Source organism: Oncorhynchus tshawytscha, linkage group LG21, assembly GCF_018296145.1.
Source record: "Oncorhynchus tshawytscha isolate Ot180627B linkage group LG21, Otsh_v2.0, whole genome shotgun sequence".
Taxonomy (NCBI): domain Eukaryota; kingdom Metazoa; phylum Chordata; class Actinopteri; order Salmoniformes; family Salmonidae; genus Oncorhynchus; species Oncorhynchus tshawytscha.
Window position 1 is genome coordinate 42534919 of NC_056449.1, and position 13543 is coordinate 42548461.

At 45.7% G+C, this 13543-nt stretch overlaps 1 protein-coding gene across 5 annotated transcripts in view; it reads right to left on the reverse strand.

The window, feature by feature from the left end:
- Positions 1–13543, reverse strand: part of pdlim7 (PDZ and LIM domain 7) — a 64366-nt gene that overhangs the window by 42775 nt on the left and 8048 nt on the right. For all 5 annotated transcript variants that reach the window (XR_006079605.1, XR_006079604.1, XM_042303541.1 and 2 more), the window contains exon 3: positions 1351–1502. Coding sequence is in view for 3 of the 5 variants with exons in the window: in XM_042303541.1 (XP_042159475.1) it covers positions 1351–1502 (152 nt within the window). In the remaining 2 variants the exon portion in view is untranslated. The remainder of the gene's footprint in view (positions 1–1350; positions 1503–13543) is intronic.

Genomic DNA, 13543 nt, shown 5'->3' on the forward strand with positions numbered 1-13543 from the left:
GGGTGAGTATAGTGTTTACAGTACGGTCTAGTTATACTACTGAGGGTGAGTATAGTGTTTACAGTACGGTCTAGTTATATTACTGAGGGTGAGTAGTAGTGAGGGTGAGTATAGTGTTTATACAGTACGGTCTAGTTATATTACTGAGGGTGAGTATAGTGTTTACAGTACGGTCTAGTTATATTACTGAGGGTGAGTATAGTGTTTACAGTACGGTCTAGTTATATTACTGAGGGTGAGTATGTTTACAGTCTAGTTATATTACTGAGGGTGACGGTCTAGTTATATTACTGAGGGTGAGTATAGTGTTTACAGTACGGTCTAGTTATATTACTGAGGGTGAGTATAGTGTTTACAGTACTAGTTATATTACTGAGGGTGAGTATAGTGTTTACAGTACGGTCTAGTTATATTACTGAGGGTGAGTATAGTGTTTACAGTACAGTTATATTACTGAGGGTGAGTATAGTGTTTACAGTACAGTTATATTACCGAGGGTGAGTATAGTGTATACAGTATGGTCTAGTTATATTACTGAGGGTGAGTATAGTGTATACAGTATGGTCTAGTTATATTACTGAGGGTGAGTATAGTGTTTACAGTACGGTCTAGTTATATTACTGAGGGTGAGTATAGTGTATACAGTACGGTCTAGTTATATTACTGAGGGTGAGTATAGTGTTTACAGTACGGTCTAGTTATATTACTGAGGGTGAGTATAGTGTTTACAGTACAGTTATATTACTGAGGGTGAGTATAGTGTTTACAGTACGGTCTAGTTATATTACTGAGGGTGAGTATAGTGTATACAGTACGGTCTAGTTATATTACTGAGGGTGAGTATAGTGTTTACAGTAGCCTAGTTATATTACTGAGGGTGAGTATAGTGTTTACAGTACGGTCTAGTTATACTACTGAGGGTGAGTATAGTGTTTACAGTACGGTCGAGTTATACTACTGAGGGTGAGTATAGTGTTTACAGTACGGTCGAGTTATACTACTGAGGGTGAGTATAGTGTTTACAGTACGGTCGAGTTACACTGCTGAGGGCGAGTATAGTGTACACAGTACGGTCGAGTTACACTGCTGAGGGCGAGTATAGTGTATACAGTACGGTCTAGTTATATTACTGAGGGTGAGTATAGTGTATACAGTACAGTCTAGTTATATTACTGAGGGTGAGTATAGTGTATACAGTATGGTCTAGTTATATTACTGAGGGTGAGTATAGTGTTTACAGTACGGTCTAGTTATATTACTGAGGGCGAGTATAGTGTTTACAGTACGGTCTAGTTATATTACTGAGGGTGAGTATAGTGTATACAGTATGGTCTAGTTATATTATCTTACTTGCTGAGGGTGAGGGTGAGAGACTCCTCTGCTGCTCTGATCTTGTTCTGTGCCTCCACATGGGTCATGTCTTCTGCGTTGGTCTCCCCGATGGACACCACCCAATCTCCCACGCCCACACCGGCCTGGGCGGCCTTACCCCCAGGGGTCAGCTGTAGAGGGAGAGAGAGAGGGGGGGTGGGGGGGGGATTGTGGTTCTCAACAGGGGCACTCACTTATACAGAAATATGACCTTTGGCCTATTAAAGCTGGTCACTGACAAGAACACGTTACGATTACCTGTGAAATCAGGTAACAGTATTTACCTGTGAAATCAGGTAACAGTATTTACCTGTGAAATCAGGTAACAGTATTTACCTGTGAAATCAGGTAACAGTATTTACCTGTGAAATCAGGTAACAGTATAGTTGTAGAAGTGAAATAAAACAAATTTACCTACCGTTTCCTCTCGCTGTGTCTCTATATTTTCATGGCTAAACGGAACAAACATCTGCCCTAACCGACACAGTGCTTATTCAAATACGGTTCAAAGACGAAACGTGGAAATGGTTCTGAGGCCAACCTACTAGAACTGATACAACAAAGCAATTCATGTTAATGAGTCAGTAACATGGCTGATCTAGAGTAAAGGATATCTAGTCAGTAACATGGCTGATCTAGAGGAAAGGATATCTAGTCAGTAACATGGCTGATCTAGAGGAAAGGATATCTAGTCAGTAACATGGCTGATCTAGAGGAAAGGATATCTAGTCAGTAACATGGCTGATCTAGAGGGAAGACTAGGATGATATCTAGTCAGTAACAGGGCTGATCTAGAGGGAAGGATATCTAGTCAACAACAGGGCTGATCTAGTCAGTAACAGGGCTGATCTAGAGGAAAGGATATCTAGTCAGTAACAGGGCTGATCTAGAGGGAAGGATATCTAGTCAACAACAGGGCTGATCTAGAGGGAAGACTAGGATGATATCTAGTCAGTAACATGGCTGATCTAGAGGAAAGGATATCTAGTCAGTAACATGGCTGATCTAGAGGGAAGGATATCTAGTCAACAACAGGGCTGATCTAGAGGGAAGACTGGCAGGTTATCTAGTCAATAACAGGGCTAATCTAGAGGAAAGGCTAGGATGATATCTAGTCAGTAACAGGGCTGATCTAGAGGAAAGGCTAGGATGATATCTAGTCAGTAACAGGGCTGATCTAGAGGAAAGGATATCTAGTCAGTAACAGGGCTGATCTAGAGGGAAGGATATCTAGTCAACAACAGGGCTGATCTAGAGGGAAGACTAGGATGATATCTAGTCAGTAACAGGGCTGATCTAGAGGGAAGGATATCTAGTCAACAACAGGGCTGATCTAGAGGAAAGGATATCTAGTCAGTAACAGGGCTGATCTAGAGGAAAGGATATCTAGTCAATAACAGGGCTGATCTAGAGGGAAGGATATCTAGTCAACAACAGGGCTGATCTAGAGGGAAGACTAGGATGATATCTAGTCAGTAACATGGCTGATCTAGAGGAAAGGATATCTAGTCAGTAACATGGCTGATCTAGAGGGAAGGATATCTAGTCAACAACAGGGCTGATCTAGAGGGAAGACTGGCAGGTTATCTAGTCAATAACAGGGCTGATCTAGAGGAAAGGCTAGGATGATATCTAGTCAGTAACAGGGCTGATCTAGAGGAAAGGATATCTAGTCAGTAACAGGGCTGATCTTAAAGGATATCTAGTCAGTAACAGGGCTGATCTTAAAGGATATCTAGTCAGTAACAGGGCTGATCTTAAAGGATATCTAGTCAACAACAGGGCTGATATAGAGGAAAGGATATCTAGTCAACAACAGGGCTGATCTAGAGGGAAGAATCAGGATATTGAGTCAAAGGGAACATATTGGTTAAGAACAGGATCAGAGAGATGAAAGTGCACACTGAAACATTCTAGGGCATAGTACGTTCACACCAATCAACAGATGTGTCCTCTTAACGGTAGCTAGCGGACCCCAGAGGGCCTTTTAACACTGTATTCACTAAATATACATACACAAAGTCGTCAAGAGGATTCCTGTTTGGGTCTGTTATCACCGGCTAGTGATTTGTAGAGGGAACCTAAGGGCTCTGTGTCTGACAAGTTCTCACTGTGTGTGTGTGTGTTCAGCCAGATGGTGCCCCAAACCACAATGTGGACATGAGGTAAGAGTCCAATCAGCACTATGACATCACCTCTTATGATCCACTACAGATGTGGACCGAAGCTTTGGAGTGAAGTTCAACTCCCGACAGGACACTACAGAGAGAGAGAGCGGCTCCGCCCCAAATGGCACCCTATTCCCTACAAGAGCTCTGATCTAAAGTAGTGCACTATGGGCCCCGAATAGGGTGCGATTTGGGAAGCAGTGAGACAAGGTAACTACCTATATACTAAACCAGATGTGTCTCCATACCGAGGCTGTATAATTGATTTATTTTACCTTTATTTAACTAGGCAAGTCAGTTAAGAACAAATTCTTATTTACAATGACCAAACCTGGACGACTCTGGGCCAATTGTGCGCCGCCCTATGGGATGTGTATGATATTAGCTAGCAGCACGACTCATCTGTCACTGGGGCAACCGGTGCATTTGGTAGGCCTGAGGACCTCTAGAAACATCAAGGATCATCGATGGAAACAGGATGTACCTGTTGCTCAATTTCGAGTCTCAGAGCAAAAAGGTCTGAAAACGTATGTAAAAAAAAATTTAAAATATGATTTTTTTTTTTAATGAATTGGCAAACATTTCTAACAAAAACGGTTTTCACTTTGTCATTGTATTGTGTTTATAATTATTTTAGCCATTTTAGAATAAGGATTTAATGTAACAAAATGTGTAAAAAGTAAAGGTCTGAATACTTTCCGAATGCACTGTAAAAAAGTTCTTAGTATTCAGACAAGGTGTGTGTGTGTGTGTGTGTGTGTGGGGGGGCATCCTGTTTCCATTGATCATCGTTGACATGTTTCTACAACTTGGAGTCCACCTGTGGTAAAATTCAATTGATTGGACATTATTTGGAAAGGCACACACCTGTCTATATAAAAAGGTCCCACAGTTGACAATGCATGTCAGAGCAAGAACCAAGCCAGGAGGTCGAAGGAATTGTCCATAGAGCTCAGAGACTATATTGTGTCAAGGCACAGATCTGGGGAAGGGTACCAAAAAAAATGTCTTCAGCATTGAAGGTCCCCAAGAACACAACGGCCTCCATCATTCTTAAGTGGAATAAGTTTGGAACCACCAAGACTCTTCTTAGAGCTGGCCACCGGGCTAAAGTGAGCAATCGGGGGAGAAGGGACTTAGACTATTGGGTTCTTTATCACCTCCCTGACTATCTAACAGAACTCCAGAGTTCTTCTGTGGAGATGGTAGAACCTTCCAGAAGCACAACCATCTCTGCAGCACTCCACCAAATCAGGCCTTTATGGTAGTGGCCAGACGGAAGCAACTCCTCAGTAAAAAAGACACATGACAACCCGCTTGGAGTTTGCCAAAAGGCACCTAAAGGACTATCATGACGCTAGCTCTTTCAGTGAATTGGCTAGCAGAGCTGTGAACAACCCCCCCCCCCGGTTACACCCACATCCTAAATTCTATGTAGAGACTCCTCTCCCCGACCATCCGCTCTCCCCCGACCCATCCGCTCTCCCCGACCCATCCGCTCTCCCCCATCCGACCCATCCGCTCTCCCCTCCCGACCCATCCGCTCTCCCCCCCGACCCATCCGCTCTCCCCGACCATCCGCTCTCCCGACCCATCCCAGAATTTGAGAATTGAACAATATTCCTATTCTGGAGAACGTGTAAACGGTTGGTGGAGAAGCAATCTACGACCCGGTCCGTTTTGTTTAGCCATCTACGACCCGGTCCGTTTTGTTTAGCCATCTACGACCCAGTCCGTTTTGTTTAGCCATCTACGACCCAGTCCGTTTTGTTTAGCCATCTACGACCCGGTCCGTTTTGTTTAGCCATCTACGACCCGGTCCGTTTTGTTTAGCCATCTACGACCCGGTCCGTTTTGTTTAGCCATCTACGACCCGGTCCGTTTTGTTTCATGTTTGTGACCTCATGGAAAGACAATACAGCCACATTACCATAACTCTGTTTATACAGGAGCCTCTGTTCTTGAGGTTTGCATCTAATTATTGTATAAAATGAATGAGTAAATGAGTGAAGATGAAACTATTTGCGAAATGATGTAATGTGATGTGTGGAAGTTGTTACTGTAGATGATATTAACTAGCAGTCCGACACCACACCACACCACAGGTCACCTAACTGACCAGATGATATTAACTAGCTGTCCGACACGACACCACAGGTCACCTAAGTGCGACAGTACAGGATAATACTAGCGTGAATGATTTTTTTAAATGATGTCATGTAGATAAGTTGGATCATTCCTGACATCAGACATGAGTTACAGCCACATCACACTCAGTAGGGAACAAGCTGCATATATGAACCTTAAACCACACGTGCACTCGGAGTCCCTACCTTGCCAGGCCTGCTGCAGCAAGGTCCCTAATGGCATTCTCTCTGCACAAGGCTCTGGTCAAACAAAGTGCACTATATAGTGAATAGGGTGCCACTTGGAGACACTTCAAAGTGTCCTTTAAAAAAAATAACTCTTGACATCCACAGAGGCTGTTAATACACACGTCGGAGATCGTATGAAGAGAGGAGATGCCAGAATGTGCTTAGTAAGGGCCTTACTCAGACTTGTCCCGGAGGCTTAACGAAATGTGTCAAAGTCTCAGATCACTGAGAGTACAAAGTGTTCAACATCAGAACACTAAAAAAGGAGAGCGAGCCAAAGCAAGGCTGAACATCACAGGGCTAAACCCCGGCTGGAATACTGATTTCTGTCATGTAGACATCGTCTGAGTCCCAAATGGAGCCCCATTCCTTATCTAGTGTACTAGATGGGGACTACGGTCTGATTTGGGATGCAGACCTTGGTGTGTGAAGACATTGATTACCCTGTCCTATCCAGTTATTGATCCCTTTAGACTATTGGCTCATAAATGATCAGAAGATTTTAGACCCTAAATCATTGGTTTCTGTCGTGTTCCACTAAGCTATACGATTCAACTGCTTTGATTCAGCACATTAAAACAGACTGAGGGAATGTCCCGTAGCGGAAGATACAGCCCCCTTGTGGAGTGGTTTAATTTCAGCTTCCCGTGACTGTAGAAACCTGGGGGGAAAAAAGCCAGGTCGTTCCAAGATTGGACGTCGATCCATGTCTTGAGGACGTTGAGACGTTGCCCTGAAAAACAGCCACTAGGGGCAACATTGAGAGCTATTACCATAAAGAAGTTTTGGGTAATCCCATGACTCTGGGTAATCCCATGACTCTGGCAGGTTGTGGATCAGAAGGTTGTGTGTTCGCTCCCAGTCGTGGACACTCGTTTCTATTTTAACCCTATCCCAAACCTTAACCCTTCAGAATGAGAGTAAAAACCTAACCCTTAATTTGGAAATGGGACGATACACAGAAGTAGGAGTAACGCTGACGTTTGAAGAACGTGGATAAAATTATGCAGTCAGGCAGCTTGTTGAAAAAAAGCATCTGGTTTGGTTTGTTTTCGGTGGGGGGTACAATAAATATATTCCTTATGAAAATCGACTTTTAAACATCAAGTTAATCACTTGTGATCTACCCAGGCTGGAAACAATGAAAGATACAACTAAAAGGGTGTTACAGAGAAACACCACACGCAGGCCCCGCCCCTCCCCACCACACCCCACGCAGGCCCCGCCCCCCCCCACGCAGGCCCCGCCCCTCCCCACCCCTCCCCACACAGGCCCCGCCCCTCCCCACCCCACCACAGGCCCCGCCCCTCCCCACCCCCCACACAGGCCCCGCCCCTCCCACCCCACGCAGGCCCCGCCCCTCCACACCACACGCAGGCCCCGCCCCACCCCTCCACACGCAGGCCCCGCCCCTCCACACCACACGCAGGCCCCGCCCCTCCACACCACACGCAGGCCCCGCCCCTCCACACCACACGCAGGCCCCGCCCCTCCACACCACACGCAGGCCCCGCCCCTGACTGGTATTTTGAGGCGGCATGGCTGAGAGAAGGTGAACAGGGGGCTTTTGTGGAACAGTAGAGTAGAGAGCAGATTATAATAGAAACCAGTAGAGACAGTAAAGCCTAGCAGATAATAGAAACCAGTAGAGACAGTAAAGCCTAGCAGATAATAGAAACCAGTAGAGACAGTAAAGCCTAGCAGATAATAGAAACCAGTAGAGACAGTAAAGCCTAGCAGATAATAGAAACCAGTAGAGACAGTAAAGCCTAGCAGATAATAGAAACCAGTAGAGAAAGTAAAGCCTAGCAGATAATAGAAACCAGTAGAGACAGTAAAGCCTAGCAGATAATAGAAACCAGTAGAGAAAGTAGAGCAGATTATAGTGAGAGATACAGAGTGATTAGTAAGAATGAGTGAAACGGTAGAAAGAGGTAGAGGCAGCAGAGTAGGTGAGTGTGTGTGTGTGTGTGAGTGTGTGTGTGTCTCCGGCCAGTAATGGACACCACCTGTGTCGATGGCTCAGGTTTAGATCACAGCTGTGCCTGTTCTTCAGAAGGAAGGTGATATGTCAGCGTCCCAAATGGCACCTTATTCCCTATAGGGTCCTGGTCTAAAGTAGTGTACTATATAGGGAATAGGGTTCTGGTCTACAGTAGTGCACTATATAGGGAATAGGGCTCTGGTCTAAAGTAGTGCACTATATAGGGAATAGGGTCCTGGTCTAAAGTAGTGCACTATATAGGGAATAGGGCTCTGGTCTAAAGTAGTGCACTATATAGGGAATAGGGCCCTGGTCTAAAGTAGTGCACTATATAGGGAATAGGGCCCTGGTCTAAAGTAGTGCACTATATAGGGAATAGGGCCCTGGTCTAAAGTAGTGCACTATATAGGGAATAGGGCCCTGGTCTAAAGTAGTGCACTATATAGGGAATAGGGTGCCATTTGGGATGCATTCCATAGTAAAATGCTGTGCTCGGGCCTTTAGACGAGAGAGGGGAAAGGAAGGAGCCAACATACCCCCTCACAGTTAGTCAATACTAGGAAGGAAGGAGACGGGACAACAAACCCTGCGACACATCAAACCATACCACACATACAAATTAAAAATCACATGGTCTCATATGATCTGCCATTTGTAATAAAAAGACTGCTTTTAAAAACGTTCATTACGAGCATAAAGGAGTTAGAGCAGCACCTTATCGGCAAGACGACGACGTATCGGCAAGACGACGACGGCGTATCATTGAGTTTTCTATTAAAACAATGGAAAAATCAGTCAAACCGTTTCTTTAAAATAAAAAAATAAAAACATTATTTCTGATATCAGTGGAACCAATTTATAAAATACATGACTCATTCTGATCAACAACAAAAAGTCAACCTAGATATTTTCAAATGTCTCTTTAATGTCGTCTATTACCGTGAACAGTAATACATTACATAAAGTTAAACAGCTTCCTCTGTGGTGTTGGTATGAACTATAGTATTTTAAAAGGTGAAGTCTACCAGTACCTTTCAATCTACTGTGTTTTATTAAAAGGTGAGGTCTACCAGTACCTTTCAATCAATCTACTGTGTTTTATTAAAAGGTGAGGTCTACCAGTACCTTTCAATCTACTGTGTTTTATTAAAGGTGAGATCTACCAGTACCTTTCAATCTACTGTGTTTTATTAAAAGGTGAGGTCTACCAGTACCTTTCAATCAATCTACTGTGTTTTATTAAAAGGTGAGGTCTACCAGTACCTTTCAATCTACTGTGTTTTATTAAAGGTGAGATCTACCAGTACCTTTCAATCTACTGTGTTTTATTAAAGGTGAGGTCTACCAGTACCTTTCAACGTGCTGTGTTTTAAACGCCTCTCACCTGTCCTTACAGGTGACCATTCTCTCTATGCACATTTGACTAAACTGACAATGCAAGATCAGGGCCTCTGTTCCCCATAGCCCAGCCCTACACTGCCAGTTCCCCATAGCCCAGCCCTACACTGGCAGTTCCCCATAGCCCAGCCCTACACTGGTAGTTCCCCATAGACCAGCCCTACACTGGTAGTTCCCCATAGACCAGCCCTACACTGGTAGTTCCCCATAGACCAGCCCTACACTGGTAGTTCCCCATAGACCAGCTACACTGGTAGTTCCCCATAGACCAGCCCTACACTGGTAGTTCCCCATAGACCAGCCCTACACTGGTAGTTCCCCATAGACCAGCCCTACACTGGTTCCCCATAGACCAGCCCTTGGTAGTTCCCCATAGACCAGCCCTACACTGGCAGTTCCCCATAGACCAGCCCTACACTGGCAGTTCCCCATAGACCAGCCCTACACTGGCAGTTCCCCATAGACCAGCCCTACACTGGTAGTTCCCCATAGACCAGCCCTACACTGGTAGATACACAGCTAGCCAGCTTCTCCTTGCATCAGAGCTCTGGCCTGGGAGATACACAGCTAGCCAGCTTCTCCTTGCATCAGAGCTCTGGCCTGGGAGATACACAGCTAGCCAGCTTCTCCTTGCATCAGAGCTCTGGCCTGGGAGATACACAGCTAGCCAGCTTCTCCTTACATCAGAGCTCTGGCCTGGGAGATACACAGCTAGCCAGCTTCTCCTTACATCAGAGCTCTGGCCTGGGAGATACACAGCTAGCCAGCTTCTCCTTACATCACTCACAGCACAGCTGATGGAAGCCCATAAATATCCCTCTGAGAAATGGAAAGTAGAGCCTGCTGGCTGCTGGGCTGCTGTAAGGCTCCAGTATCTACCGCAGTGACAGTAAATACTGTAGCACTAACTCAAGGTAAATCTAGTTCTGATAGTGACTCACAACACAATTCATTCACATGAACCAGTCCTTTACAACAAAGCCCGCTGCTAGACGTATTATACCTTAGTGTCAGCTCCAAGCAGTAAGTCAAGGTAAAAAACAGCCATGTCAGTGTGTAAGTGATTCAAAACGAGTCATCCAGGTTTAACCAGATGATGTAGCCTTTTATTTAAGACCTTTCCTTTGTAACAAAGCTGTTGGGGGAGGGTACCAATCAGCGGGAACACCTAGCATTAACTCAAAGCTGGGGGTGGGGGGGGTTGGTCTAGATACTACTAGGTGCTCTTGAATCTCAACAAGAGCACCTAGTAGTATCTGAAGGTCAACCAGCCCTGTTTGAGGGTTAGAGATGACGACATTCAACCAGCCCTGTTTGGGGGACGGGGCGCGGCTGGGCTGGGGGGGGCGGGGCTGGTTTTTCTTCCAGTGATGTCCGCAGTAAAGCATTCCTTTGGGGATGTGAGAAGGTAGTCATGCGGTGTTCTGGGAGACTGATGATGTCAGGACAATTGGGTTGAGTCCCAAATGGAACTCTAGTCCCTACATTTATTCATTTAAGGCTAATCAGTAGTGCACCACTTTTGACCAGACCCATGGGGAATAGGGCACTACTTTTGACCAGACCCATGGGGAATAGGGCACTACTTTTGACCAGACCCATGGGGAATAGGGCACTACTTTTGACCAGACCCATATTGAATAGGGCACTACTTTTGACCAGACCCATAGGGTTTTGGTGCACTAGGGAATAGGGTGTCATTTGGGAAACACACAATGTATATGCCCTATATAGGAACACAGCCAATGTGTAGGGCACTATATAGGGAAGAGGGACACAGCCAATGGATACGGGGAAGAGAAAGGGCTCTGCTATTGCCAGGGTCTGGGAAAGGGAGAGACATGAGGAATGACGGCATTCCAGGAATTTAGAGGAAACATTGTGTTCCTGGCTCATACAGGGAGAGGACAGAAGCAGAGCATTCACAGACATATACCATCCTACACACACAGCTCTGAACCAATAGCAGAGGAACAGAACCCCATTTAACAGGTCTACAGGACAACCATCTAGAAAGCCACGAATGGACCTAAAAATCAGTTGCCTGGCCAAACTCAACACATACAGCCATATAATCCTCCTCCTAAAAAAAATCTAACCTTCGCAAAGCTACCAACTGTCACACACACACACAACAACAACTAGTACTATTTGCACATTGCTTAATAAAAAATTAAAATGTAGCTGTGACCATAATACTTGACATGTCTTGATATTTTAAACCTTTGAGTGCGACGCTTGTCTTTGAGTGTTCATTTCTAATAGTTTGTTGATGTGTTTGTTTCTTCTCACTTTTGTTTATCGATTTTACTTACTTTGGCAATGTAAACATATGTTTCCCATGCTATTTAGAGGCAGAGCGAGAGGCAGAGCGAGAGGCAGAGCGAGAGGCAGAGCGAGAGGCAGAGCGAGAGGCAGAGCGAGAGACCATCTCTTCAGCCTCTCTCTGAAGCTTTAGTATTGCTGTCAGTTGGATTGTTCTTTATTGTGTAAATCAGCTCTCGCTCTCTCTCTCTCTGGGCTGAGACAATACTTCAGGGGGCCTGGGACAGAGAGACACAGACCAGACCACCCACACATCACTTCCTGGAGGTCCAGCCAGTCACAGCCTGAGAGAGAAGTCTGTCAGCCAGTCAGAGCGGCTAGACTAGGGGGCGACTAGACTTTTTATTACGCTACAAGTCAGTCAACAGTCTGAGACAGGGGCCTGCTAGTATGACATCAGCCAGTCTGAGCTTAAAGGAAAAGGCCTTTCATTATGAAATCAGTCAGTCAACAGGGATCTACTAGTATGACTGTACTGTCACTATGGAAACAGCCAGGGGCTATAACCTAAACAGGTGGTGTAAACCCAAGTATGACTGTACTGTCACTATGGAAACAGCCAGGGGATATAACCTAAAGGGGTGGTGTAAACCCAAGTATGACTGTACTGTCACTATGGAAACAGCCAGGGGATATAACCTAAACAGGTGGTGTAAACCCAAGTATGACTGTACTGTCACTACACTAATACGACAACAAGCAGTTAATAGCCGATGGCAAAGGCCTGTAGTCCTGTGTGTCATTCTCCATGTCTGTAAACAGCCCATCAAGGTGACATAACCCTACTGTCCTGTGGACACCGAGGTGTCATTTATTTAGTCATTTATGATACCATGATAATACCTGTATAAACAGCCCATCATAATACCTGGTTTAAACATACCAGACATAACCTGCTATGAACATGAAACAGTTTAAACTCAGAATCCTGTGGAGATGGACACCGTCTGAGGTGTCATTTATTTAGTCATTTATGATACAAAACATACCAGAGGAAACCTCAGTCTGATAATACCTGCAGTATAAACATACCAGAGTCCCCATCCTGTCTGATAATACCTGCAGTATCCTGTCTGATAATACCTGCAGTATCCTGTCTGATAATACCTGCAGTATCCTGTCTGATAATACCTGCAGTTTAAACATACCAGAGTCCCCATCCTGTCTGATAATACCTGCAGTATTCTGTCTGATAATACCTGCAGTATAAACATACCCGAGTCCCTATCCTGTCTGACAATACCTGCAGTATAGACACCAGGGTTTCAGCAACCTTTTCCATCTGGAGTGCTAATTTATCTGACCATTTCTACCGATCTACGTGACAGTTCTGATTTTTATATGCACATCTTGGTGAAACAGTTTCATCTATAATAGTCTTTGCCTCTCAGTCAGTCATGTGGTTCTTCTTTGTTGGAAGGGAAGACACACAGATCCTGTTCTCTCACCGATCCAAAGGAAACATGTTATGATACTAGGCTGGTACGGAGTGAGCGAGCGAGCGTGGACCGACGGGCGGGCAGGTGAGCGTGGGCGGGCGGGCAGTGAGCGTGGGCGGGCGGGCAGGTGAGCGTGGGCGGGCGGGCAGGTGAGCGTGGGCGGGCGGGCAGGTGAGCGTGGGCGGGCGGGCAGGTGAGCGTGGGGGCGGGCAGGGCGTGGGCGGGCGGGCAGGTGAGCGTGGGCGGGCGGGCAGGTGAGCGGGCAGGCGAGATCGCGAGGGAAGGCAGGCGAGTGTGCCACGGCGGTCGAGAGGAGGCAGAAAGAAATAGTAGGTACAAGAGGAGGTAGGAAGAGCCACAGAGTGCACGTACAAACAGGCTGGTTCAGCCACTCCCTCCATCACAGGCACACCGACCAATGTTGCACTTATAAGGGCTGGAGCCCCTGTGTTGGGTGTCACTCTGTTCCATAGCCAGTCGTTT